The 27,057-nt window shown below is 52.7% G+C and overlaps 7 protein-coding genes across 7 annotated transcripts; 1 reads left to right on the top strand and 6 right to left on the bottom strand.

Moving 5' to 3' along the window:
• Positions 1-637: 637 nt before the first annotated feature.
• On the top strand, positions 638-1,807 carry PG994_001670 (uncharacterized protein; the record flags this gene model as incomplete). The annotated part of the gene is made up of 1 exon (XM_066853079.1): positions 638-1,807. One exon carries the CDS (start codon positions 638-640, stop codon positions 1,805-1,807), a length of 1,170 nt encoding a protein of 389 aa, XP_066721220.1.
• A 564-nt stretch (positions 1,808-2,371) lies between these two features.
• On the bottom strand, positions 2,372-4,648 carry PG994_001669 (Heat shock transcription factor; the record flags this gene model as incomplete). The annotated part of the gene is made up of 2 exons (XM_066853078.1): positions 2,372-4,109; positions 4,164-4,648. 2 exons carry the CDS (start codon positions 4,646-4,648, stop codon positions 2,372-2,374), a joined length of 2,223 nt encoding a protein of 740 aa, XP_066721219.1.
• Positions 4,649-7,433: 2,785 nt separating this feature from the next.
• PG994_001668 (uncharacterized protein) lies at positions 7,434-9,086 on the bottom strand (the record flags this gene model as incomplete). The annotated part of the gene is made up of 1 exon (XM_066853077.1): positions 7,434-9,086. One exon carries the CDS (start codon positions 9,084-9,086, stop codon positions 7,434-7,436), a length of 1,653 nt encoding a protein of 550 aa, XP_066721218.1.
• Positions 9,087-10,061: 975 nt separating this feature from the next.
• On the bottom strand, positions 10,062-14,329 carry PG994_001667 (uncharacterized protein; the record flags this gene model as incomplete). The annotated part of the gene is made up of 4 exons (XM_066853076.1): positions 10,062-11,964; positions 12,164-12,626; positions 12,695-13,788; positions 14,145-14,329. 4 exons carry the CDS (start codon positions 14,327-14,329, stop codon positions 10,062-10,064), a joined length of 3,645 nt encoding a protein of 1,214 aa, XP_066721217.1.
• A 2,929-nt stretch (positions 14,330-17,258) lies between these two features.
• On the bottom strand, positions 17,259-19,290 carry PG994_001666 (uncharacterized protein; the record flags this gene model as incomplete). Its single annotated transcript, XM_066853075.1, has 6 exons — positions 17,259-17,686; positions 17,764-18,030; positions 18,104-18,239; positions 18,309-18,427; positions 18,603-18,774; positions 19,048-19,290. The coding sequence occupies 6 exons, from the start codon at positions 19,288-19,290 to the stop codon at positions 17,259-17,261; spliced, it is 1,365 nt and encodes a 454-aa protein (XP_066721216.1).
• A 1,061-nt stretch (positions 19,291-20,351) lies between these two features.
• On the bottom strand, positions 20,352-21,218 carry PG994_001665 (initiation-specific alpha-1-6-mannosyltransferase; the record flags this gene model as incomplete). The annotated part of the gene is made up of 1 exon (XM_066853074.1): positions 20,352-21,218. One exon carries the CDS (start codon positions 21,216-21,218, stop codon positions 20,352-20,354), a length of 867 nt encoding a protein of 288 aa, XP_066721215.1.
• Positions 21,219-23,027: 1,809 nt separating this feature from the next.
• Positions 23,028-26,397, bottom strand: PG994_001664 (uncharacterized protein; the record flags this gene model as incomplete). The annotated part of the gene is made up of 5 exons (XM_066853073.1): positions 23,028-24,548; positions 24,619-24,716; positions 24,762-24,853; positions 24,957-26,169; positions 26,238-26,397. The coding sequence occupies 5 exons, from the start codon at positions 26,395-26,397 to the stop codon at positions 23,028-23,030; spliced, it is 3,084 nt and encodes a 1,027-aa protein (XP_066721214.1).
• Between the last annotated feature and the right edge of the window lie 660 nt (positions 26,398-27,057).

The following is a 27,057-nucleotide window of genomic DNA, read 5'->3' as shown; positions in this document are numbered from 1 at the left end:
GATCATGGGCTCCACATGCCTTGCCAATTCTTCAAACTGTTCAATGTTGAAAATGCCTGCCAAGGCCCAAGGCCCAAGGGAAGGGACGAGTCACAAGCCCCACATCGAAATACACCAGATGCAATTCAGGGTCCCGAAGAGTTGGCGATGATATTCGAGAATTGCGGGAAACGGTGGCGACTGCATAAAATTAATGCTTGAGAGTCTATAAGCCGGCCTCCTGTCAGTATAGCGTGATATTGTACGACTTGTGTTTTTAAACATCTGAGATTAAACGTTGGACCGACTGAGGAAGGAAAGAAGAATCTGCTGCAGCAAGTCACATCCGTCGTGGTTCGATCGATTATATGGGTCGCTTGGCTATTCCTCACATCCATGACAAAATCTGGAATACTTGGACGACCTCGATAGGACCCAGGAAAGTAAATACTTATCCGACGACAATATCGAATAAGAAGTAATAGGTATCATACAAACTGGACTACTCATCTCGAAGGGAACAATCGTCACCAACCGTCGCCACAGTTTCATTTCGGGGACGTGCATGAATAATCCAGTCGCAAAAGAGACAATTATATTTTTAGTGCGCGCGTGGTGTTAGTCGGAAACACTCACTACAAAAAATAGAATTTGAAGAATGGCATCAACACAACCACAAAACGGAGGGGACAACAAGCCCCCTTCCGGCGCCACAGCCGCCGTGCTGGTCCCGTCCGACGAGCTGCCCAAGGATGCGCAAAAGGTCCAGGAAATCGACTTCAACACACTCCTGGCCCAGGGGCGCCCCATCACGGTCGACGACCTGATGACCTCGATGCCGTTCATGGGGTTCCAAGCCTCCGCCATGGGCGAGGCGGTACGGATCATCAACGGGATGCGGGCATGGCGCGGCGAGCAGCCAACACCAGCCGCCGGTGATGAAGAAGACGGCGCCGCCCCCGCCGCACCGGCCAAGACCACCATCTTCCTCGGCTACACGTCCAACATGATCTCGTCGGGCCTGCGGGGCATCTTCCGCTGGCTCGTGGAGCACAAGCACGTGAGCGCCATCGTGACGACGGCGGGCGGCGTCGAGGAGGACTTCATCAAGTGCCTGGGCGACACCTACATGTCCGAGTTCAGCGCGGCGGGCAAGGACCTGCGCGCCAAGGGCCTTAACCGCATCGGCAACCTGATGGTGCCCAACGCCAACTACTGCGCCTTCGAGGACTGGCTGATGCCGATCCTGGACACGCTGCTCGAGGAGCAGGAGGCCTCCAGAAACTCCGAGCACCCCGTCAACTGGACCCCCTCCAAGATCATCCACCGCCTCGGCAAGGAGATCGACGACCCCTCCTCGGTCTACTACTGGGCCTACAAGAACGAAATCCCCGTCTTCTGCCCGGCCCTGACGGACGGCAGCCTGGGCGACATGCTCTACTTCCACACCTTCAAGGCCTCGCCGCGCCAGCTCAAGGTCGACATCGTCGAGGACATCCGCCGCATCAACACCATCGCCGTGCGCGCCGAGCGCTCCGGCATGATCATCCTGGGCGGCGGCGTCATCAAGCACCATATCGCCAACGCCAATCTCATGCGCAACGGCGCTGAGAGCGCCGTCTACATCAACACGGCCCAGGAGTTTGACGGCAGCGACGCCGGCGCCCGGCCCGACGAGGCTGTCTCGTGGGGCAAGATCAAGGTCGGCGCCGACCATGTCAAGGTGTATCTGGAAGCGTCGGCATGTTTCCCCTTCATCGTCGCCAGCACGTTTGCCAAGAGCACTGAGCCCTCAGCCCAGCCAGCTGAGCCAGCCGGTACTATATGAAGAAAATAGAATCATTGGATAACCAAACTCAAAATGATCAATTGCTATACATGGCCACGGGGTAACTGATTAGCCGTTCATTGTAAAATGACTTGCCACGGAGTAACTAGCTGGTTGATGAATCAAAATTACCTTAGACGAAAATAGCATGCATGAGACAATATCACGGGATCAAGAGAAGCAGTGGTAGCAGAAGATGCTGATTCTATTCCACCTTGAGGAGAGTTCCTTCTTCTTAGCCACTCGCTCGCAATTTCTTCCTAGTAGCCATTCCATCTTCTAACCTGATGTGATGTGATGTGTGAGAGAGCCTATCCCATTTCTCCAACCAAGCGTACCGCCGCATGATATTCCGTTTCCCAGTTTGACGCCAGACGCTAGAACACATTGACAAAGACCTAGACGCTTCTCAGTAACACCCCCTACCCCGACCATGCCTACAAGAACAATCGGTCATGAGAAACTACGAGATGTGCTTCCCTTTTTCTCATGAGCGATCGCGACAAATTGCACCCGTATACTCCGTGGAGGAACACTCTCCAACCCCTCACCAGTCCCCAAGACTTAGCCCTTCCGCTGTCTCTTATGGGCTGGGCCAGGGCTATCAGTCAAGTCGTCGCGCAGGATCTCCTCGGTCCCGTTGGGACTAGGCGACTTGTGACTGGGGGTGTTGGTCTCCATGATCCGACTTCCATCGTTCAAGCCGCCACCAAAATCATGGTGCGGAAGCGTCTCATTCAGGGGGTCGAAATTCACAGGATCGGTACCCGCGTTGCCGAAATCGAAATCGTTGGTCTCCGAGTGAAAGGCATTGGGATCCAGGAAGAAGTCCATGCCTTCGTCGAAGTAGCTAGTATTGTTGGGGTCTTCGAGGCCGGGGATTTTTCCAGAAGGGCTGTAAGGACCGAGCATACTCTGCAGCTGGTCTATATGCTGGCCTTGCTCTTCTTGTAGTTTTTGTAGCTGGTCTATCTCGTCCTGCGTTCGGGTCATCTCCTGGACGTTAGGGGGCGGAAATGCCGCGGCAGACCGGAGGATGGGGGAAATGGCGGAGCCTGTTGAAGCAGGGACAGGCGACGAGGCGGCACCTTGAGAATGGTTGTTGAAAGTAGCTGCCGGAGATGACCCGTTACTCTGCGCGCCCGAAATAAGGCTGAGCATGCGATTTCTCTGGTCATCGGTCATCGAATTTGAAGCATTAGCACCGAGGTTGGGAAGGTCGACGGAGCTATTGCCCTTTCCAGCATTGGTATTAACATCTTGCATGATTCGCATCATTCCTTCCTGAGGATTTGACTGGAAATTCTGTCCTAAGTATGCGGGCGTGTTGGCGGCATCGGTCGGTTGGTCAAACAACTCAGTAACCGTACCCATAGGCGGTTGTTGAGAGCCGGTGTATGGGGGCGGCGTGGCGCTTGCTGAAGGTGATCGCTTGAGCGGAACACCTTGCTGGGGGAACGATGGCAGCAGACGTGGCCGACTCTTGGCCGGGGTTGACATGTTTGTGGATGGCTGCGGCTGTTGTTGCTCCCAGTCACTCAAATCCACCACGCTACCTTGCTGCTGTTGACCTAGCGGCATGTTCAAATTCGGAATGATGCCAGCAAAGAGATCATTCACGTTGTTGACGACGCCCTGCTCCTCCAGTGGCTTCCTGAACACGTTGGCAAGAAATGTCAGAATGGCATTGATTGAGTTTTCGTGCCGGTTATGCATATCCTGGAAGAGCTTAGCCTGGCCGGCAAGTTGACGATGTTGGGTTTGGAGGCGGCTGATCTGCATGGCAATAGCCGTCTGTTGTTGCTGCAGGTTCTGCATCTGGTCACGAACGAGAGCGAGGTCCTTCTTCTGCAGGGGGCCGGACTCGGGTGCCGGCAGGGCACGAGTCGAGGGGGCCTGTGGGGTGAAGGTCTGGTTGACACTTTCATCCAAGACAGCACCATCCTCATCACTGTCACCCTCTCCTTCTTCGGGCCGTTTTGATGACTTCTTCTTTGCGTTGCCACTCTTGGGCTTGTTGATGAGCCACAAGAGATTGGGGTGTCCGCGCCGGAAGTAAGGATTGTAGTACTCGCTGGGGCTCTTGTTCTTGCGCTCGCTTGCCTTCATCGAGTTGTCGGACAAACCAACTTTTTTGTGGAATCCGTACATGTTCAGTTGACGCACAAAGGAGGCATAGTTGTTATGCTTGAACAGCTCCGGGATGAGCGTCTTTGCGAATTCATCTTCATCAAGGACAATGAATGAGTCACCTTTCTCTGACCAACGGATCAACTCGGTATTCTTGGATTCCTCCAGGAAGCTGTGTTAAGTTAGCAGCATGTCCATCAGGGTTGGAGGAACGGGCCTTTCTTACCTGTTCAGCTTTTGCACGAACGGAGGGATCTGTTTCCGCTTGGCTTGAGACTCTCTCTTGGCCCGTTGAGCCCGCTCTTCGAGCACTTCGATGTTGTCATGCTCCTCGCCGGTGTTGGTGCCATTTTGTTGCGGGACGAGGCTCTCATCACCGTATGACCAGACGTCGTTTTGCTGCGTGTTGAAATTATGATTCGTAACTACAAGTTGGTTGTTGTTCCCTCGCCTGGCAAGCGCTGTCGATGGTGTGGTGGCAGGCGTGCCGCTTGAGTTATACTGGGCCGGAGCAGGCGGGGACAGCATCCCGTAGGGATTCAAGTTGTTGCCGGAGTTCTCCATGAAGCTGTTGACGTTGCTTCCATTCCATCCGTTCAAGGGATCCGGTGTACTTGTTGGGGGGTAATATGTCTGCTGCTGATGTTGCGGCATTGGAGCTGCTGCTGCGCTTCCCGGTGCTGGCCGCTTCCTCGGGTTGGGAGACGGCATCGACACATTCATAGAATGCAAGTATTGAGAAGGAGGAAGCCCGGTTTGAAGCATTCGGACTGTCTTCGTTCGCGGTAGCTACTCGAAATTGAGGGGCAGAAAATGTCGTGCAGCGTGGAGTTGGGCGTATTTCTCGAGATGGTGACAGCCCTCGCTTAATCGCAAGTACAGCTAAGGCTCAGCCCGGATGCTGAAAGAATGACGAGATAGGTGGGTTCAAGCGGGCTCCAATTGAGATGCAGGCTGCGCAGAACTTGATCTGATTGTATTACGGCCGAGGACGGGACGGACGACGTCGCGGGCTATTATTGTATTCTAATATGAGGGGTATCGTATTTCGGTGAGGGAGGGCCAGAGCTGGTTGGAATGTCGGCCTTCTATTCTCGTCAGATTGCGCCCAAGGCATTCAGCACCAGGCGGCGGCTGGCTGCAATGCACTCTCGAGGGATGTATGAGTAATAGTAACGTCAGGCTGCTACTACCACACCCGCAGCGACACTGCACTGCACAAATGCGCACAAGGCTGATGCGACCAGCAAAATTGGCATCTATTGCCTTACGCAAAGCTCCAGCGGGTTGATGTCAGCCAATTGGGTTTGCGGTCGACGTGGGTGGTCGTCGCGGCTCGGAAGGATTAGAGATGCGCGCAGGTAATCGAGAAGTGCGGAAATGAAGATGCGCAGATGTGTGGCTTGAAGTCTCTTTTTTCGGAGGCAACGGGGAGAGAAAGTTTGGTCGATTCCAGGTTTTGATTTTGTTTCTCGGGGTGGAATTGAACGATTTGTTGACTGAGAGATAGGCAGGCCACCATCCACACACACAAGAAGCGATCACCCCACACTGGCTGAAGTGAGCAGACCTTATACTGTATGTCCCTCCAGTCCCTCCACATTCAGGTATGTATATCAAAGACCAGAGACACGGGCACAATACAAGGACAAAAGCGCAGGATGGAAGATTGAGTCAGCGCGGCGGTCCCCAAGAAAACGGATTTTGGTATACGCTGGCGTGAGCTTCGAGACACCCAGGCAGGTACGCTTGTGTCTGGCGACGTCGTCGTCTATAGAAAAGACAAAAAATGCTTCTTCTGCTGTACCGTTGAAAGCCGATCCGCAAATGGAAAAAAAGACAATCAGGCCGTAGCGCAGATTCGAGAACGAAACAGCTGTCGCAATTCTCTTCTATCAGCTGTGGACCTGTGTCTCGCGCTCTCCCTGCTATTTTCTTCGTCTTCTTCTTTTGTTCCACTTCGACCGTTATCCTTTTGTGAGGATAAATTTCTTTCGGGGGAGAAGAAAAAAAAGAATGATATGGCTCAGATTTTGCGACGAGCTCTTCGGACGGTGAGGTAACTGCTTGGCTGAGCCGGGCCCGGTACAGGCAAAGTCCGTAGGTATCTCGATGTTATTGGTTGAGCACGACAACGCAGGCCTGCAAAGTTGCGGAGTGTAGTACAAGTTACAACCAACAGCGTTCAATCCGAAGCCCACATGCAACGCTGCAGCTGGTCGAAAGAGGCACTGCGGCTCAAACTTGGAAGTATTCGATTTGTGATCCAAGATTCCCTAACGGTCGTACGCCCGACTGGTCTCACTGCCGCTTACCTGCGCTATAGACAAGCCGCCGCCTCCTAACGAAAGAATTGAGGTTTGGTGTCCAGGCGTATGGTCAGCCAAGTACATGTAGTACTGAAACAGTGGAAGCAATGGAAGCTGAGGTGCGATTGTATGGAATGACGATGCTGGACCCAATACAATGGAATGATGTGATTCTGTCGCGCAACCAGGAGGTTAGAACGAACGGCTGTTTCGGATGAGAGACACTTTGCAGATAATAAACGCTTTGTGAGAAATCGATGCGATGTCCATTGCCTTGTATTTGTTTAATATGTCTTGCTCATCTCTGACCGTCTTCTCCGGGACGACAGACTTGACTGCCCCTCCTTGTTATCCTATTGCCTAACCTACGTACATGTAACTATCCCCGTCCCACATGCTGCCAGGATCTGAGGGTAGTATAACGAGCAATGGCCAAGTCAACGTGGAAGGGTACTGCTATACAGAGTCGTTTCAGAGAAACCCTCACCCTTGAAGTATATTCTCTCCGGTGATCTGGATTTTGTAGGTGATATCTGGGTTTTTGGCTCTGCTGGAGCTGGTTTCGCGCAGCAGCCGGAGGACCTTTTGCTCCAGGAGACCACTCTGCCCCAATGCCCCATTCACATGTGCTAGGATCCCTCGTTAGACCAATGCAAGGCGCCGGAGGTGAGCTCCTATAAATACGGCGGCGGTAGAAATAAGGTTTGCCGTGACAATGGTTCGGCAGTGCGGTCCCCTATTGACCGGCATGGCCTGATTGTCGTTACTACCTCCTGTAAGTGTAGTAGCAGTGGTCGTCGCTTTTGGTAAAGCAGCAATCACGTACTTAGGCATGTACATATATTCGGATGAGCTGAAAGTGTTAATAGGCAGAATCAGCACGATTGTGATCCATGACGTGGTCTATTGGTAACAAGACGCGTGCCAAGACGAGGAGTGGTCGAATAGTTCATTTCCAAGGACCCCACACGATATGCGTCCTATTAGCAACAGGGTAAAGATTTCTACGGCGCATCTCTGAATAGCTTCAATTTCAATTCGGGTATCATAATGCATACTACTATGTACAGTTGTCTGCTCCGAGACCACAGGTTCCACTATGATCGGCATGTTCCGCACAACCTGCATGTACCGAGGGAATGGGAATCGTGATTAATATAGCGGATCGACGAGAAGGCCAGAAAACTTTACCGGGCCCCCCTGCCTGCCATTGCGCTCTGTCGGGCCAGTTTCTGATTCCTGGCTTGGTCCCATTCACGACCGCTGGCCCCGGCCCTGGCTTCTTGTTGCGCCCTCTTCTCCTCCTTCAGCGTTCTGGCCTTTTCACGTGGGTCAATCACCACGAGCTCCTCGTCCGCCTTTTTGCGATAGCTCAGGTCCTTACCCAGCTTATCAGCTGCGGAACTAAAGGCGTGCCCCATCCATCCATCGTCGTTGTCGTCCTCCTTCACAGCCTCGGCATCGGCCCAGGACTGGCAACTCTGGCAGTTCGCAATGAAATGCAAATCACATAGTGGCGCCTCCTCGTCTCGGGCGGTAGATGACGGACCATCTTCCCCGTTCTCAGATTTGGGCTTGGGTGTCTCCTTCTCTGGTTGCGCCGCCGCACCCTCCAGCCGAGACTTGAATGACTCGAATATGGATAACTCTTTATTGCCGGTGTTATCACCGCCTCTCCGACGTTTGCGGCCTCGTATTGCAGTTTCGGGGATGAACTGCTCAATCCCAGTCTTCTTAACTTGCACCTCTGGCGCAGCATGTACGCTCCTCTTCATTGATGCTTTGAGAGCTGCAATCTCTTCGTTGGCCTGCTCCAACGCAGACTTCTTCTTTGGCAGCTCGAACTCATATAGATCGTCGTCGTAGCTTGGTTGTCGCGCCTCCTTTTCCGGCACAGCCTTTGTTTCTAGTTCCGCTCGACTCTGGGGCCGCGATTCTCGGATCGGTAGGGGATCTCCAACTTCTTTCACGGGAGATTTCTCCCTTTCTGCGGACTTCTTCGGCCGCTCTTGTGTAGTCTTCTTCGCTTGTGTGACTTCTGCTGCTGGCTCTTCGTCGATATCCATGACAATCCGCGTGTCGAACTTCTTCGCCTTTTTGATCACAGGCCCGGCGTCGGCGTCCCCTTCCTCGTCCCCGAAACTCAGCAACTTCTTGCCACCCTTTGCCTGTTTCTTCTTCTTCTGTGTTGGTGCTGTAGATGTCTCCACCTTGCGGGCTGTTCGTTCCCGTTTCTTCATATCCGTAAAGGGGTTCACCAAAATCTCCACCCCCGTTATCTTGATCTGATACATCGGCCTTTCGGATCCTTCAGCCACTTCGGACTCGCCCATGCGCGCAAGGTTGTAGATCGTGTCGCCCACTATTCGCCCAAACACGGTGTTCTTGTTGTTGAGCTCCTCGGCCTTGTCGAGCGTGAAGAAGAACTGGCTGCCATTCGTGTCCGGCTTCCCCTCGTTCGCCATGCCTAGTAGCCCGCGTCTGGTAAACTTCAGACGCGAGTGGAACTCGTCCTTGAAGTTCACACCCATGGGCCCGGCATTCTTTCCGCGCCGCTGGTCGGCTGGCCAGGGATCGAGGTCGCCGCTGAGAGCCTCGCCATCGTAGATGGACTCGCCTCCATTTCCCGTACCTGTTGGATCACCACCCTGAATGATAAAGCCCGGAACGAGGCGGTGAAATATTGTGTCGTCGTAGTAACCGTCGAGGCATAATTGTAAAAAGTTTCGGGATGTGAGGGGAGTCTGTTTGGCGAAGAGCTCCACAGAGAGATCTCCTTGGTTGGTTTTGAGAATCAGAGAGGCGGTTGGTTGCGGCTCAAGGTTGTAAATGCTCGACATGATGGCGATTGGCAAGCTTGCAGGCGCAAGCGAACGCGTTGTTTCGTGCTAGGGTCGACAGCCAGACTAGAAGTCGTTCTGATTAGGGAGAGGCATCTAGGTCTACCAGCTTGCCATTCTCGTCGGTCGTCGTGATTAAATTCGTAGAGAGGTTGTTTGATGATGATGGGAGGTAACATCACAAAAAAGGTCTGGCTGAGCTTGGGTTTAAATTCTTATCTTATCGGGCTCTACATACATTAGGTATTGACTTGATGCGGAGAGAAGCTCCAGGGGGCGCCTCCACCAATTGCATTGCATATGCACATTGATCTAAACCTCCACACGTTCATCTGCATGTCTACCTTTCTTTACCTGAATATGTTCCATATAAGCACGCAAAAACAATACAAGTTGTCACTTTTTCTGGGAGCAAGAAAAGATGATGAATTGACTGCAGTCTCTCAATTAATCATTGCAGCATTAGTCGTTATCTACCTCTAGTACGCAGCGTGGTGCACCTTTCTCCTTCCTCTCTGCCCAGCCCAGCAGGGCTACCTAGAAGTGAAAGACCTCCCGACCTCATTGCGTAAAAGCAGGCAACAAACAGTAAGCAAGGTAGAGCCATTCTGATGCAAGTCCTCAAGTCAGAAACAAAACCAGAAAAGAAAAAAGACACAAAACGCCCATAACATGCGGGGTATGTTTGATGGATGCAGACAGGAACCGATAGGGGAAACCCCTCGAAAAGAGAAACACATCCAAACTCCATCCCCAATCCTGTGTACGCCCGCAAGTCGGCCAAAGTGAGAGCTTCTCTGGCCTTTCTAGATGGGCCGAAGTCGAGGCTGGCTGACAGACGTGCACGCATAGCGAAAGTAAGCTATTCCCTTAGCTCAATAGTCTCGCGCCTATGATATGCCACGCTGAATGCCGCGCTCCAAGTGGTAGGAACGCTGCGCGACGTCTTCAAGCAGCCTGTCTGGCCTTTCCTCCTCATTCGCTAACGGAATCGTCGGCGGCCTCTTCCATCTGGCCATAATCACCTGTCCGCCCCTGTCTATAATGCGACGCCAACCCTAGCTCGGCCCGAACATCACTCTGAATCTTCAGGAAATATTTGCGCAAACTTGCAAGCCCACGCAGAAAGCCGCCGTCCGGCTCGTCTGGATGCTGTGGTGGACACGGCTTGTCCCGCCTCAGGTCGTCCGGTGTGACGCTGTTCGCAAAATCGGCTATCTTGAAATCGATCTCCTTCTTGTCGCGTCGCCGACGCCGCCGAGCTTCGACCGTCTCCTCCGTATCCGTCGCAAAGTCAGTCGTTGAATCGTCAACCATTGTATCGTAATCGTCCTCGTTTGTGTCCTCGTCATAGAACATCAGGAGGCTTGCCGCGTAGAACCGATATCCTCGCAGGCGCCTCACCGTCTCCTCGAGCTGGTTGAGTTTCTGCAAAATTTTGGGGATATGTCGCAGTACACTCGAGTCCTCAATACCGTTGGACAAGAAAAGCGTCAGCGCCTGTTGGAATTCGTCGCCTGCTTTGATGTTGCGGCCATAGTACTTGTCCTTGAAAAGGTATCGTTGTTCCTTCACGTCCCATGTTTGTAGTCCACATACACGGACACCTAGCTCTCGTGAGGTTGTCCCTGCACACTTTCGCCTCTGCGACTCCCGTTTTTTCGAGGTTGCTTCCACTCCATACTGTCTCGTGCCCATTTTCAAATCCATGATGCACGGGCGTTTCATGCCCGCTGTCAAATCTTCCAGCAGCAAGAAGAACTTGATGGACTCCTGCCGTGTTTGGGCTTCTTTGGGATTGACAGGTCTGGGAATCTTTTTGACTTCCAAGGCCGGGCTGGGGAGCTCAGATGGTCCTGCCGAAGAGTGATTGGATCGTGCCATGGTAGACATTGCTTGGTCCTGCTCCGGCTCAGCGGGCGTGAGAACGTGGCTGCCGTTGGTTTCTGTATCACCCTTATACCCAGCATCGTCCACGTCCTCGAAGTACTTGAGAGCACCGCGACTTCCGGAGACATCATCCGGCCTTCTTCTTAGGCCAGTCCCCGAGTACCGTCTCTTGCGCCGCTGGTGTGGGAACTGACCGGTCATTGTGTCAGCCTCGGGCGCACTAGTTCCTGTGACATCTTTGACCTGTTCCGTAGGGTCGGCCTCCGGGTGGCTGCCCTCCAGCCCGAGGTCGCTCTGAGTTTGAGTGAGCTGTGGCATGGAGCGCAAAGGACTATGGCCGTGTATGAGTTCGACAGGATTGCTTGACTCGGTTCGGCATCGCTCCAATGCAGGATCAGAGGCGCTAGATCGTATAGAGCCGGGATGCGCATGTCTGCGGGGAATAGAGCGCTGATGGGAAGCTGGCCTCTGGTGTCTTTGAACGGCAATAGGCTGTTTCAGAAACGCATCATTGAATACCTCATTCCGCAGCCGCTTATTCACAGTCGTGGCTCCCCAGCTTTTAGCATGGCGATCCTCAAGTGTAGGCCGCCGTACCAGTTTACCATTTACTCCCCGTTTTTCGTCGGACTTCTCAATAAAGTCGAAACACGCAGCAGCATCAGATTGACTTCTCGCCCGCTGTGGTGGGCTTGTACCTGAAGGCTGCAGAAAGCTCCGAGGAAGGATATGCTGATTATCCACGAATGTTACAGTTGGGATTGGTGTTGGCCCAGACTGCATTGATTGGCTGATGACTCTGCGGTGTTCTTTGGCGGCCACTGTGCCGGCGAGTGAGTTCTTGAGCATCTCAGGGTATAACCGGTCATCATTTGACTGGACAGTGTGGTCGATATCCTTTTCATCACTACCCAAGCTCTCGTCCCTCTTGACGATGGATTTGCGCCGCGGCTGTTTCTGGAAGGTGACATTGAGAACACCAATATATCTGCAAAACTCATCAGTCAACGCATTCGACAACACCAATAGCAACAGAAAATGCAGAATAGCATCACGGGGAAACTCTCAATAGGAAGGTGGTCTAACCTTGGCAGAAACGGCAAAAGATCGCGGTGAAACCGCTCAATGTCTCATAGAACTTATTCTCGCTATTGTTCAATTGCTTACACACAGCGCGCTTAGAGAACCTCCACAGTGTCGTATGCCCACCAACCTGGTGTTTGTAAGGTATGAGTTCAATCGCCTCCAGAGGTGCTGCAGGCTCGATTTGGTGGTCATGCACGTGAACGTGGTCTTCATGGATAGCACGAGATGTTCTACTGGGGGCGTGCGCCCTCTCACCGTCTTCATGGTCGTCTTCGATCGCATTTTCGTGGTCAGTCGGGCCATCCGCGCATCTGGCAAACCCACTGTCGCCAGTTTCACAAGGGGTTTGCCCAGACTCATGATGGTCTGGTCGTCCATCGTCTTCGGGTTCATTGGCTTTAACAAGCCAAGGACCAGGGCCCTCTGGGTTAGAGCCTCGATGGACTGGTGTGAGCTTCCCTGCTGTTTCCCTCCGCGGCTGGGCCGTGTTCATTCCCTCCAAACCTTGATGCGGCACGAATACAGCTGAGGAGATCTTCTCTTCGCCGGAGTACTCTCCTTCCTCTGGTGTATCATCGTTTTCAGCCGCCGAAGTCAAGCCCCTCCGTGGCTGTGTTTTGCCATCTTTTAACGTAGCGTCCGTATCGGGTGTGTATCATGTCCAGCTTCAGGTGACTCCTGGTCCTCTGCTAGGGCATGGTTTTGCTCCTCCTCGTCAACGACATCCGAATTTCGTTTGACACTGAAGTAATCAGAACCTGCCTCCCCCGCCTCAGACGGCGATTCAACAACGGAGCTGGCAGAGGGAAAAGAATTTGTTCTTCCCGGAAGGCGGGGGCTCCGGAGTTCCGGGTCTATCAGGTTTGCGACATCGTGGGCAGACGACAGGGATGAATTAGCTTCATGGTGATATGGCGCGATCCTGATATCTTTGCGCTTAGCCTGGCCGTCAGGCAGGCCTTCTTTAAAGAAGCGAAGACTGTGGCTAGCTTTGCGACTGCGCGTGGGTTCCACCCCGGCCAAGGCTTCGGCGATGGACTTTTCCACCTGACCGGCTTCGGTGTCGACCAGGTCACCATTGCCGATGGACCAGGCTTTCTCGGGGCCCATTGAGAGTGTACGCTCTGCCCTCCATGTCCTATACTGGGCGCGAGTGTCTTCTGATGCCGTGTGGCCATTGGACGTAACGATTGTTGAGTTCTCGTCGCCGAAAAGCTGGGAGAAGGCTGCATCCTCTCCGTTGGTAGTCCCATTGACACCTGAGGGATAGGTTCTGATCTCCTTGTATGTTCGTTCCAGAGATCTGGGCCTCCCCTTGGGATCTGATGTAGACTCATGGGCCGCATCAAAACGCGGGTCTGTCAAGGCTGGCATGGCAGGCGTGCGTACGGGTACTGCAGGTACGTTATGGCTTTCTGGAGATGTCGTTTGCGCACCGGACGACTCGGGGCTTGTGGAGGCGTGAACCGAGTTGGCTGGCGGCGTTAAGGATGCGCCACGGCTGTGATTGGGCAAGACATCGCGAGATTCGGTTGTGGGCCGAGATGTCGGCGCATCCGGAGTGTTCCTGGGCTGGCTGTTGTTGGCGGTGTCGTTAGTACGAGTGGGACTTTGCTCAGGACGTCGCGTATCTTGCTGTTGAGTATGAGACGGCAAGGACGATAGGTTAGGAGGAATGCCTCGAGCAGAAGCGAGCGCCTGGGTCAGCAACGAAGGCCCATTGGATCTGATGGAGACAGTGGGAGGTCTCGACTTTTTATTATTACTTGGATCTGCGACTGGGGTGGAAGACTCAGAAGACTCAGAAGAAAAAGAAGAAGAAGAAAGGGTTGATACGGAAGATGTACTATTAGGCAAAGAAGTACTTGTACCTGGCCCCGCAGGCAAGACATTGCCGGCGGGATGGGCAGGGAGAGGTACATGGGAATGAGATACAGGAACCGGGGAGGTAGAAGTAGTATGGGTGTCATTCGTGGTCCCAATGATAGCGGTTACAGCTACAGATTCAGGTTCAAGATTGGGACTCGCGCTATCCACGTCTGCCACCACATTGCTTATGCCCGTTGCTGTAATTAAACCCACGCCCGGGGTGCTAGCGCTGGTAGTGGTAGAAGAAGTGATAGGGGAGGGTGAGGTGATGGTGGTGATGGTTGGGATTGTGCGGGTTTTGGTAGTGGTGGTGGTGCTGGGCCGGGCGCGATAAGCATCTGCTGCTGCTGTTGCTGCTGCTCCGGCTGTGCTGGATGCAGATCAGAAGATTGGCTCATCGATGCAGCGCATGCGGCATTTTCGGGTGAAAGGCGGGCTAGACATGAGGTGAACATCTGGCGAATGCTAGGAGAAATGGGAGAGAGAGGGATGCTTCGCAGCAACGTTGTGAAATGTGTGTGGGATGACCCTGGGCGCGCTATGCTATCTCTCTGCTCTGCCGAGTCGAATGGTAGGGAGGAAGGGGTGTGGAATCCGAAACGATAGACGGGTGAAGCCGACGCACACAAAATAATGGGTGGGAAAGGAATGTTATCAGCAAAGGGTTTGGGGGCGGATATCATTCATGGGAGTGGGAAAAATGTGAGAAGTCAGAAAATGGGAAAGCGAAAAAAGAGCGCGATAGTGCAGTACCTCCCAGTTGAGGTGGCGGCAGGTTTCTGGGTAGGTAGCGTTGGGCTCGCAACTAATATTAGGGGATCCTTAGGCGGTGGAGCGATGCCGGAGCTCCGTGCCCCCCTCGGGTAGGTGGTACCTGTCAAACAAAAACGGTCCCGCCGTCCAGCATCCATCACCAAGCATGCCCAGGATGAAGGGATGAACATGCTTTTTTCGACAATGTCCGTACTGTAATACTCCAGTACCAAGTGCGTCCACCAGTGAGTTGATCATACCTAAACCGAATCAATATGTCTCAGTACAGATACAGGAGCAATTGAATGCGAGGCAGAGCGGTGGAATAGACTGACTGATGATGCTAACCTGGCGGGTCAAGTCGCATCCCAGTTACCGGTTCCCCGGCCACGTGCGTCAACAATCCAGGTTTGAATGAGATTGTTTTGCGCTTGGCCTGAGCATGTGGAAAGTTAATTCGAAATCGAGTTGCCGCGCAATGGAGCAGTCGAGCCCCGATAGTCGCTACCTGGTCGTCTTGATCAAGATCCTACCAAACTCCTTCAGGTCACTCCCTCACTGCGCTCAATGCCGCCCATAGTAAGTACTCGGTAGTGCCAGGAACGTCCCAGCGATCCTCTCATCCACTGACACCCACTCGCATTTCAGCCCAACCAGCGGCTCGCGACGGCGTTTCCAGAAGGACAGAACTACTACTGACATGTAAGTCAACGATAGGAATCCACACATACTTACACACACCACCACCATTCACATTCATATGTTTATCGCAACCGCAACCCCGCCATCTTGCTCGTTTGAGTTTCTATGCTCTCAAGGAAAGCACGGTTTATGATGCAATTTCCTGCCCAAGTTGTCTCTCCCTTGGACCGCAACATCCGCATTGGCTCTTTGGGTTTTGGGCCCAGGGTGTCCGTCCAAATTGCATTGCCCACGGCCGGCACGTTGCGTCTTCCCCGGATCTTACAGGCTAAAGCGGATCAGCCAGCTCCTCTTGGTTTGACGTAAGCATGTAAGTATACTTCCGAGTATGTAAGTATGTATACCAACATGGACGTTCACGCGAGTTCCACCACAGCCCATGTCATGTCGTGTCAGGCACCCCAGACGTGTATCTAAGTTGTGAACCACTTCACTTGCACTGGTTCCTGCCCCTGTACCGTCGTGTCATCTAAGCAGTCGCGCCGGCGGCATCGACAAGTTTGAGGCGTGCGAGCGTTCAGCCTTCTGAATGGTCTAGTCCAGCTGATGATCTACAGTAGCTGATGATCGCGACACTAGAAATGTTCTTTGATCTGGGGCTTTCCCTCCAACGGCCCCACGCGGGACGTGTTTCCGAGAAGTGCGAGCAGGCGAGCCAGCAGCCCGCTTTGTTGCCGTACACAAGCATTGTCGGATTGGTGACACGTTGCCCTGTACAGCGACATTCTGTGGCTATTGTCTAGAAATAGTTCCCGGACGCATGTTGACATTATCAAACTAGGCAAAAATCATAACAAACTCAACCACGTAGTGCACCCGGGACTTGATTAGGCGGTCGACACTACGCTTCTTATTGCAGAACTTGAGATGTCCTCACAGCCAATCAGTTAGCAACGTGCTCGAGTCAGCGCCGCAGATCTGACAGTATACATTGTTTTGGAGACCAGATAATGAACTGACCGCCTGTAATGATTAATGAACTGACCGCCTGTAGTGATTCAACCTCTCCGCTCATTGCTCATTGTGTGAACACTGCTCTCTCTTCTACGGCTGCTGGACTGTGACAGTGCCGGTCTTCTTGCGTCAGATCGCTGGATGGTATTGGTCATATCTCTAGAACATTACGTGAAAGATGGACTGGCTAAGTCGATCCCAAGCCTGTCGATATGAGCCATTCCTTGGCTTACAGAGGACTTCATATTTCCAGCCTATCCCCAACCCAGGAGTAAACGATTAACCTGTATCCGCGCCACTGGCATGCCATCAGGGATACAACGGCAAATAATCAGTTGCTCGATGGGTTCCTTCAATCTTAGCAGCTGCTCTGTTTTGAGCATACGGCCTGTGTCGGTTTTCGGCAGCCCGGCTCCTCGGGATTGGCCACCTTGAGAGCTATGAACATAGGTAAGGGCTGCCGTGTTGCAGCTGTCAAGCATTTCACAGAACTTGTGAAAATACAGGATTGGTCTTGAAAACTGGCCCGGTTACATCTATCATCTATATTGGCCTATGATACAATAAAATACATTCCACCCTACACGAAACCCCAGAAATAAGAAGTCCTTGAGAAAGGCAAGGACAAGTATTGCTGTGTCGGTACATATAGGTAAGCGTTTCGTATAGAATGACACTCTTGCGCCTGATCTCTTCATTGCATCTTGGTCTTCGAGGTATATGAAAAGCAAATCCGGGTATATATCTATCCATAGGCATAGCCATGCTCGTTCGGGGTAAAACAAACTAAAAGCACCCCCAAAAAAACAAATGATACGCTTGCAGGATCTGGTCCATGTTTCTTCCTATTATTGTTATTCTTCTTATCTCTCAGACGTGACATCATTAATCATCGCCTGCCCTGTTTTGTCTCGTCCGTCACGTTCCTAAGACAGCTCTCGGTACACCGTGAACCCCCACCGCTGATTCTGGTGCTCCGAGAGGCTCCGGTTGACGTTCTCCTTCTTCTGGACGCGCCCGTGCAGCTCCTTGAAGCCGTAGCACAGCGCGTTGATAAAGCCCGTCAGCTGCGTCGTCGCCTGCAGCACCGACAGGAGCTGCGACTGCCCCCTGGAGCTCGACGAGCCGATTCGCGAGGCCCGGGAGCCACACCAGCATGTACGTGAGCGGGTAGATGGACAGCACGAGCCAGTGCCGCAGCTCCGTGTCGAAGTGGTGGTGGCGGCCGTTGGACCGCACGGGGCCCGCCGCCGAGCGCTGCGAGTTGGTCCGAGAGTGGCTGGGCCGGATGGCGAACTCTTCCCGGCTCGGCGTCTCGACCGACTGCATTTGGAATTCTAGGTCCTCTGTACAAAGAAGAAGAAAAATTTGGCGTTAGCAACGGCCTTCCCCCTCGCCTAAACACATAGGAGGTTCCACTCACTTGCTGATTGTATAGTAGCAGATGGCCACCTGATCTCACTGATCTTGGGGCGACCTAGCTCTGCGCTCCGGCTGTTGGTCCTCTTGCGAGTCCGGACTCGCAGCATGACCTTTGCGAAAATGTACAGGTAAATGGCAATGATGAGTATAAAAATGGCGAAGCGCCAACCATGGCCCAGGACATAGCGTAGATACGGAGGGTCACCCGCGATCCAACACCAGTTCCCCGAGGCGGGCTCCATCTTGTTCAACGCCAAAGCTATAGTCCCTAAAACATCATGTTAGTTAGCATCCCCGGGCTTTGGCTCAACTCAAAGAGGATGGCTAGCAGAAAGTCTTACCTGTGGCAAAAGGGATGACCCAAATCAGCAAGCACACGCCAAACTTGACGGGATTGGAGACTCGCATCGGCCAGGTGTGATAGTTGAAGGTCAATAGTGTCACCAGGACTATTGCGAATATAGAGAAATCGGATGCCTGGTCAATGTCTGTAAGTCAAAGGGCACATATAGGAAGGATATATCGGGTTGACTTTTGAGTACATACTTGGACTGAGACCTGACCGGTCCAGCCATTGAGGCTGCAGAGCGGCCCAGTCGATATGGGAATGTGTGAAGTGACGACTCGTATCCCCGATACACTGTTATTCGTCGAGTTGACGAACTCTGGAAGGACGTTCAAATCTTGTTAGCCCCCCAGTACCGAACAATAAACAACCCCGCCAGAACGTAGGCACAGCAGCAGCCGCAAGTTCTGCTATATTACTCACCTGCTATCATCAAGTTGAGCACCAGCGCTTCGCGCAGCGCATTTCTTCTCGGCCGCGCCTTCCTTGACCACCGGTTTCGCCGTTGAGCTGAGCCATATCATCAGCACCAGGCCCGTGGCCAGGGACGACAGCAAGCTGAGGACCAACGTCGGTCCCGCGACGTGTTCGACCCAACCCATTGTGCTGCTTTCCAGCGTCGTGCGGCGTGGCGATGATTTGAGGGACGGCGGGTGAACGACAACTCTGATAAGCCTCGTGTAAATAGCGCCGGAGTATCCTTGGGGACGGAGTGACGCCATATATAAGATTATTGATTCATGATTCTTCGCGAGAATGAGTAAAAGTATGTAGGTAACGATATCATTTCCGCGTCCTCCCACTCCCCTACCGCTACTTCTCCCAAGGCTCGGACCCTCCGCGGATCCGGTCACACATCTGGATGATCAACCAGAGGACGGATAGAGTTAAATATGCATATTGCAGGTTTCACTTGTTAATTTATCGTGTCACAAGGACATCGTTGTCATCCACTCCAGCGGCATTGAGGGTGCAGACGGGGGTGGCTTGGACATGTGACGGCGAAACACGGCGCGAGTCATGACCGCTGGACCAGCCCCCCCTTCGACGTCGTGACTCCACGCCGTCACCTGCGTGACGAGCCGCAACCAGCCTCAATCCGCCAATAATAAGATTCCTTGACAATGTCGACGATCCAAAGTCGAATTTCATCAGAGCCACAGCGGACGTGAAACCGCCCATTTTGATGAGCATGCGCCAAACATCCATATGTAGCACCTGGCGAAAGTTCTGTTTCCAGTTTACATAACTCTCGAGATCAGCGACAGAATAAAACGGTCAAGATCGCCCAGAAGCTTCTACTCTACCGGAAATTCCGAAGATAACTCGTCAAACTGCTCTGAAGAGACGGAGAGTGTTCTATACTCACCTGTCCTCTTGTATAGATTGCCAAGTCTGTCCAGATCCTTTCCCCGGATTCTGTGTTCAAATGAGTATTACCGCAACCTATATCCGTCGACGGAATCATACTCTGGACCGCTTTCGATCGTCCAAAGATCTCATGCGAAGAACGTCAGTCTGATGACACCTGGCTTGGGTTTGCATGGTCATGTCATGCCATCTCTCCTTGGCATGAACGTTTCTCCCTCAACATGTTTCCCTGGACCATGACCCCATTGTCTTAACTGCGCGAGATAATATAGCAACCGGCCCAGACTTTAATATAGCAAACTTCTATTTATATTTAAAGTTGAGTTGACCGGGGTATGCTGCCTAAGCTTTCTTGGCGGTGTGATCCCGAAGCCAGCCGCAATCGGGTTTCGAGGTTTTCAGATGATAGGTAGCCTTCAGAAATTCGTGATGACGGCAGCGATGGTAGCCCATCCACAGCATAGAGGAGATATTCGGTATTCCACGAGACAGTCGTGTTGACGATCATATGTTACAAGTAAGTGACGAGTATGCCACATCTTGGCTGTATCGCGGGTCGATGGCTTTCTCTAGCCTCTCCCTAAGAATCCAACCCTTTTCCATGAACTCCATAAACACCAAAGTATGATCAAAATACAGGCTCTCAGGGCAACAAAGTACTCCAAGTTTTTGATGAGAACTCGATCTCTCCCGTTAGATAACTGCGCCGGATGGGCGCACACGGGCTCAAGATCGTTACCGGAGACCAGTGACAGAGAAATGTGCAATATCTCCGAAACTATTAGTTTAGGGTCGTCATGCCCGTTCCACATCCTACTAAGCTTCCTCCCTTTTCGAATAAGCCGGATCCCATATATAAGGTGTATGCGGTTTTAAGTGCTTCCCCTCCACGAGCCATGGAACAGATGCTTTAGCATGGCCCCATCTGGAATCCTTCCGTCATTCGTGGAGCCCGAGTGCCCCTGACCCATGCCGAAGCCATCGATGGGCAAGATCAAGATGTCGCCGACCAACCTGGGCTCCACCAAGCCGGACATATCCATCAGGTTGGTGATCTGGGGGTCGGCGCGCTGGAGGTGCTCGAAGACGACGTCGGTCCAGGCGGCGGGCCCCGTCGAGTTGACCGTCTCGAAGTTGGTGGGCCGGAGGAGGGGCATGGTGGTGTTATGCAGTCTCGTGAGCTCCTGCAGCGACCGCACGGCGCGGTCGACCATGGCGCGGAACAGGGGGTGCCCGGGGGCGGCGGCGATGGTCCACTGGCAGAACTGGAGGTCGTGCGGGATCTCGACCCAGCCCACGCCGTCACGCCGGTCGAACTCGATGCCGACGACGACGCGCGCGTCCGGCCGGTACCGCTCCGGCACCCAGAGGTCGACGGGCTTGAGCGAGACGGTGTCGATGTCGGTGTAGACGCCGCCCTCGCGCGACAGGAGCAGGTAGCGCAGGATGTCGGACTTGAGGCCGTGCTGCGTCAGGGAGCGGTAGGTCTCGAGCAGGTCCCTCTCGTGGGCAAATTGCCGCTCTACGTAGTCGTCGGACCACTGGCGCCCCACTAGGCGGTACTGGTAGCCCGGGTTCATGCCGATCCATGTCGCCGTGTCGCGGAGCTCTGGATTCGCGACATATTGCTCTGCTGCACCATTCTGGGGAAAGAAGATCTGCCAAATATTTTTCGCGACGAGCGAGCCGGTTTGAGGCGGCGATATCACCACGTCTAGTTGGTGCTCTTGATTTTTCATATGGTGATGATACGGTCTGTGCAAGAAAAGTATAGAGAGTATGAAGAGAGAGGCGCAAAGGGCTATGGCGTTTCGCGGCTTGCGCCAGACAGGAGGGAGCGCATTCCCCTGTAGTTGCTTCAACATGTCCATCCGAAGGACCCGCTCTTGGGCTGGCGATGATCCAACCTGTTACTCGTCGGAGGTATCGAGTAGAAGAAACAGAACAAAAACAAGTAGGTTACAACAAGGTACAATTGCCGAGATAAAAACAAGCAGGATACAGAGAAAAAGAGTTTCTAACGGTGACAGATTGTCTCAGTGATTAGGGCATGATCAAGAGGGAAATAAGATGGTGATCCAGCTTCGCCATGTAAGATCTCGAGGCTTAGCTGACCGAGAATGTCAAAACAATCATTAGCATCGATACGATACATGCACATGCATGCCAGGACAAGGGGAGGAAACGAGAGGGAATAGGCTCAACCAGAAACCATTCTTCATTGGGCTCGTGTGAGGGAGGGTGGACGCTGGGGATGTCAACTTGTCAAGTGAGTAGTGGACCTGAGGCCCTTATTTTGACCCAGGATGACTCGTATTGACACCTACTGTACATATACTCTGTACTGGGGAAAATGATCGCCCTATACGATTTTTACTGGGCTGGGTTTTCCGATAAAGCGGACGCTGCACTACTTCTTTGGGGCAGGTAGGCAAGGGTGTGCTCCTTCGCTCCCAAACGGGCATCTAAGAACGTATTACGAAATTACAGACGCGGATGGAAGAGGTGGGAGGCCTGTACTTTGGGGCCAATTAGGCTTCGTCGAATTAATCTTGTTGCCTTATCGTGCAGTTGCCAAGTGGTCTCGCTTAAGCTCCAATAACAGGTAGCATACTTTTTCCTTCGCGCCCGTATGATCGATGATCGTCGCAGGTTACATGCAAGTCTTAATATAGTAAATGCAGGTTGCGTGCGGCACGACACGTTCATGACCTGCTGTGCTTCCATTGGCAAACCTTCAAGCGCGCCGGGGAATCCCCGCTCATCACACCACACGGCCTTCGTTGAAGAGGGGCGTCAATGTTGGTTTCAGTACAAGACAGACAGACAGCAGCAAGATACTGTATTCGTGGAAGGAAAGCTTGTGAATTGCACGGGGAAGAAGTGGTATGAGCTGGTCGTTACGCCCCCGGTATTTCTTTTGCCAGAGGGGCAGTTATTACTTACATACCCTCCTATAAGCTCAACTTTTTACCAACATGTTGCTCGCACCAGACGACTTATCGCTGTGATAACCCGCCGGGCTCCATGTATACATTCCCAAAAGCCACGGATGGTAGCCGTCCGTTGGGAAACACGGAGGCGGATGCGACGGCCGATGGCCCCTCGCGGACATGCCCTGCCTCCTGGCCTTGTAGCCGATGACAGACAACAATAAAAGGTCTTATTCGCGTTGGCCAAAGTTGGGAGTAGCTAGAAGCGATAAACATTCACAATCCCACCGACACGACGTGAACACACACAGCTAATAGCAATTAGATGTCATTATTGTTCGTATCTTCCGACACTTACACGCAGCTCGATGTATGCTTCAACGTCGCAATTGCTGTACCCATAAACAGTCTCAAGGCGGCCCGGAACACCAGTGTGCTCGCTACTTATCCCAGAACTCCTGCTATGCGACATCTTCGTAGAATGGGTATCATAAACAATCCTCCAATCGCCTATTGCCGGTCTCCGTAACACCCTACTTTGGTGATCGCTCATGTGATAATCCCTACGTGCTGGCTCCTCCCAGAACACCCCCCTGAAGCAAGTTACTTGTGGGATCAGAGTGCCATACCCAGATCACTCTCTTCACCCCAATGAGGATTGAGAAAGTCATCTAGATTTTGCATCACTTCGGCTACATCATCAAGCCCCTGACTTTCCTCTTGCCATGGCGATTGTGGAGCGTCAATCGCAGGCTCATCGTCATGGTAGCTATCAACCGGGGGTGCCTCTGTATCTTCGTGAAATGGCGATGCCCTGTGCCCAAGCAAGTCCGGGGTATGAAAATTATCTGCTTCTCGGAATGCCTCTGCCATAGCACCAACCTCGGGGCTCATCGGCTTTTGTTGGGATTCGCTTGGCAAAAGGCGTTCTTGGATACCTACTTTTGACGGATGTCCACCGCGACTCGCCACCGCGTCAAAGTGTTTCCGGAAGCGATGGTCCGTGTCATCGTCGTCTGCCCCCGGTGTTATCGCTGGTGGGGGAGATGCAGGTCGAGGAGGCGCTTGGGAGGACGTCATGTCGGCAACATCCTTCTCTTCGCAGGGCAAAGGGGCAAAAGAGACACGGCGATTTGATCGGGTCCTTTGAGTGCCCCACGGATTGCCATCCGTTGCGTTAACTAGTACCTGTGTGCTAGGTAGACGGCTTCCCGACAGCCTGGGATGCTTATAACCCCGAGGCCTGCGTTTTGGCGAGGGCGTATTGAACTTAGCAAATGACTTGACCGACAACTCAGGCTCGGGTGTCTCCTCTCTTGCCTGAGCAGCTTGTGGGGTCGCAACAGAGCCAGACGATACACAGTCTCGTAGGAAGCTGTTGAGAGTGTCGCTTGGCTGAGAAGCAAATGACACACGACTTCGTAGTAGATTACTGGGGGTGTCGTCAGGCTGACTTCGTGGCCATTGAGGGGATACATTGAGCAACGACGACACTGATATCGATCCATAAGGTCTGATGGCCGCCTGGGCATCGATACCGCCCCAAGGGCTTTGCTGTTGCGATGGTAATTGTGAAGTCGGCTTTGGTGATGTTATAAACTCGGGCTGAGGTACACCCCTGTTCGTTGCTTGAAACTCGTCTTTAACCTCCAAGGAAGTATCGGCGTTGACCGTCCCCCATGGACTTTGTTGAGATGGCCCCAGAACGCTCTGATCCAGAACAATAGATGGAAGGTCTGTCATACTGTTATGACTGGTAGCGAGGGCGCATAACTCTTCATCCGGCTCTGTCTTAATATGCAAGATGCTTTCTGCAGCGTCCGGCTGCGCCTCCATTGCCAATAATTCCTGCTGTATGTTGTTATCAAGCACTTGTTGATCGATATTCCCAGCCGCGTTCTCAGCTGCTTCACACAAGAAAGGGGACTGAGGTGGCTCTACTGCAGCAAAGAAGGAGCAAGTAGGAGAGTTTGTTTCTCGCTCTCTAACGCTCCATTCCATCTGTGACAATAGAATGTGTACTGCTGTTTCCTCTCCGTCAAATTCATGCCTTGGGGAAGCATTGTCTGTCATGCCACGCTTTTCGCCTTCTAAAGATATCGGTGAGTTGGTGGACACTGGCTTCTCCACAGATAGCTGTCTTGAATCCACAAGTGAGCTGGCTCTCGCGGCCAAAGAAGCCAATAATGGAGTGCTTTCGGCGTACTTCACCATATCTAATCTTTCCGGCAGGATGGAAGAAGCTTGCGTTATCCAGTTGGCCATCGACGTCCATCGCATCAGCCACTAGAGTTGTATCCCCATCTAATACAGTACTAGCGAAGGATCCTTTAGAGCACGTTGCTTTACTCTTGAGCATGCTTTCCATTGTTGCCAGAGTAATTGGCTGGTCTAGGATGGTTATATCCTCGTTTGTGGGAAGGCGGCTTTCATAACCCTTGCTGTTTGGCATATGGTCCTGTTCTGTTGAGAGCTTGCATACTGCATCTGCGTTCACCGTTGGAAGAATGATCGATGCTGGTGGTGGTTCAACTTTCTGCTGACCCTCTATCTCCCTCGTTGCCAACCACGCTCGGAGTCTTTGTACCGAACTGAGAACTCCTCTCAGAGGTCGAAATCGAGTTTTCACTGTGGGAAAAGACAGTATCAACCTTGTCCTTCAGTGTCTGCCGGGCCTTGAACGTCACATAATCTTGATGCTTCTCGGATATTGGTGTTCCCGTCTGCGTAGGCTGCGAAAGAGGAACTGTTGCCGCAGGCTCTGCGGTTACTGGCCTTGGAGCGTCTTTTCGAACTGGGCGTGTCTTGTAATGGAAGCTCTGATCCAGGTGGCTTTCGAATTGACTGTCTGCCTCCTCTACGTGACTATGCCCACTAGCAGTCACTTCCTCGATTGATCCAGAGAACGTATTTGCGGTCTCGAGGTTTGGTAGTAGGTCACCTGCTTGTTCCATAGGTTGGATGGGGCAAGCAGGCGTGACCTCTGAGCTCCAGAGCGAAGAAAGTTCACTGGAAGTCTCGGAGTAATTTTCATTACTGGCAGGCAGTTGGTTCAGTATGTTTGCGTCTGATGGGATCAGAGACATGGGGTTCAGATCCTTGGTGGAGGAATGCGGAGCCGGGGGTTGTTCCAACCCTGAGCTGCTTTCGGCAATCGTTTGGGAGAGTTCTTCAACAAACTGAGTCATCCTTTGAGCAGCACCGGATGGATTGGTAAGGGTATCCAAATTCGAATGTGGGGGTTGTTGGGTCATATCCAAAGCTTCCTGCGAGATGGCGAATGACGGTGGGCTGGTCTCCCGAATTGACTCGGAGGAAATGGCGGGAGTGGGAGTCATCAGAGAACCTAATGACGGGTGGTCCGACTTTGACCGTTTCGACAACTTGCTTTTGAGCCAGTTATTTCCTGCATGCCGCTTGTTGGTGACATGGTCCGGAGTTTGCGACTTAGCTTGGGCCGGGGCCCAAAAACTGTCCTTTTCTAGCGCTCCAGCCGTTACGTTGCTCGCCCAGGATTGTATTCGGGAGCGCTTATCGGGATCGAGGTTATCGTAGTCGTCCAGCTGCAGATCACGGTTGCTCTCTGGGCTGGGCAAGTGACATCGCATAGACCCCCTAGTCTCTGGTGTAGAATTCGCCTTGCCCTCAAGTTTGTGGACATTCCGTCGCATGGAGGCCTTTACAGCGGGTTTAGTAATAGTTGGTCGCGACGAAGAAGGCAGAGGGCCGTTTCTGGGGAGCCAGGGGTTTTGCCAGCCTGAGGACTTTTCGAAGGGACCCCGCAGGGATGCCGAGAACAATCGAAGTGGTCTCCCCCTGATATACTGCCGTCCTTTTCCTCATATCGTCGCCGCTTCGCAGCCTTGGTAGCATCGTCGAGGCCGTCATCGGAACCTGGATACAGAATGTCTTCAGGGTTTTGAGGAGCGGCGCAGTGAAGGGGCTCTTCTCGAGGCTGGGCCTGCTCCCACCAATTCATGTCCATGTTGATGTTTCCCCAGCTCTTTTTCGTATTCCGACAGTACTGTTTGCAGCTTGGGAGGGTTACACAGAAATGAGTCGGAACACCTCCATGCTCAGCCAGGCTGCTCAAGACGCTTGCCACTCTTTTGGACTGAAGGGACGGGAGAAAGACGGGCGGGGGTTAGAGGCTGTATCAAGTTTGGCCAATGTCACTTTGAATTTGATGTCAAAGCCAGCTCCACTGGTGGTCGTATTTTGGGTTGACCAGAGAACGCGGTCCCAACATCGGAGCACGCGCCCCTCGCGTAAAGTGGTTGCATCCTATTGCAGACTAGCGCGAATCAATCGTCCAAGAACACCATCACTGCTTTACAACCTCCCTTACAACACCATTAAGTAGGTACATAGTAAGGGATGTGATGTTTCTATATCTATCCCAAAGAAAGGGATCCATTTGTCTATAATAAACAAGCGACATATGTAAGTAGGGAAAGTATTGAGTGCCCTGCCTTGTTCACATGGAATCGTCTTGATGTTCAGAAGGTAATCCGTACAGGCGGCACTACGCTGAACATAACAGACACCATAAGCTCCAAGAACACACACAAACACACACCACTCTGGCTGATGAGACTAAACTGATAAGAAACTCGCTCGGTGATGTCAGATCCTACCTAACTTT

Source organism: Apiospora phragmitis (genome assembly GCF_038363925.1).
Source record: "Apiospora phragmitis strain CBS 135458 chromosome Unknown utg000002l:1.0-5516284.0:1.0-5523493.0, whole genome shotgun sequence".
Classification (NCBI taxonomy): Eukaryota; Fungi; Ascomycota; class Sordariomycetes; order Amphisphaeriales; family Apiosporaceae; genus Apiospora; species Apiospora phragmitis.
This window is presented reverse-complemented; position numbering and strand designations above follow the sequence as displayed.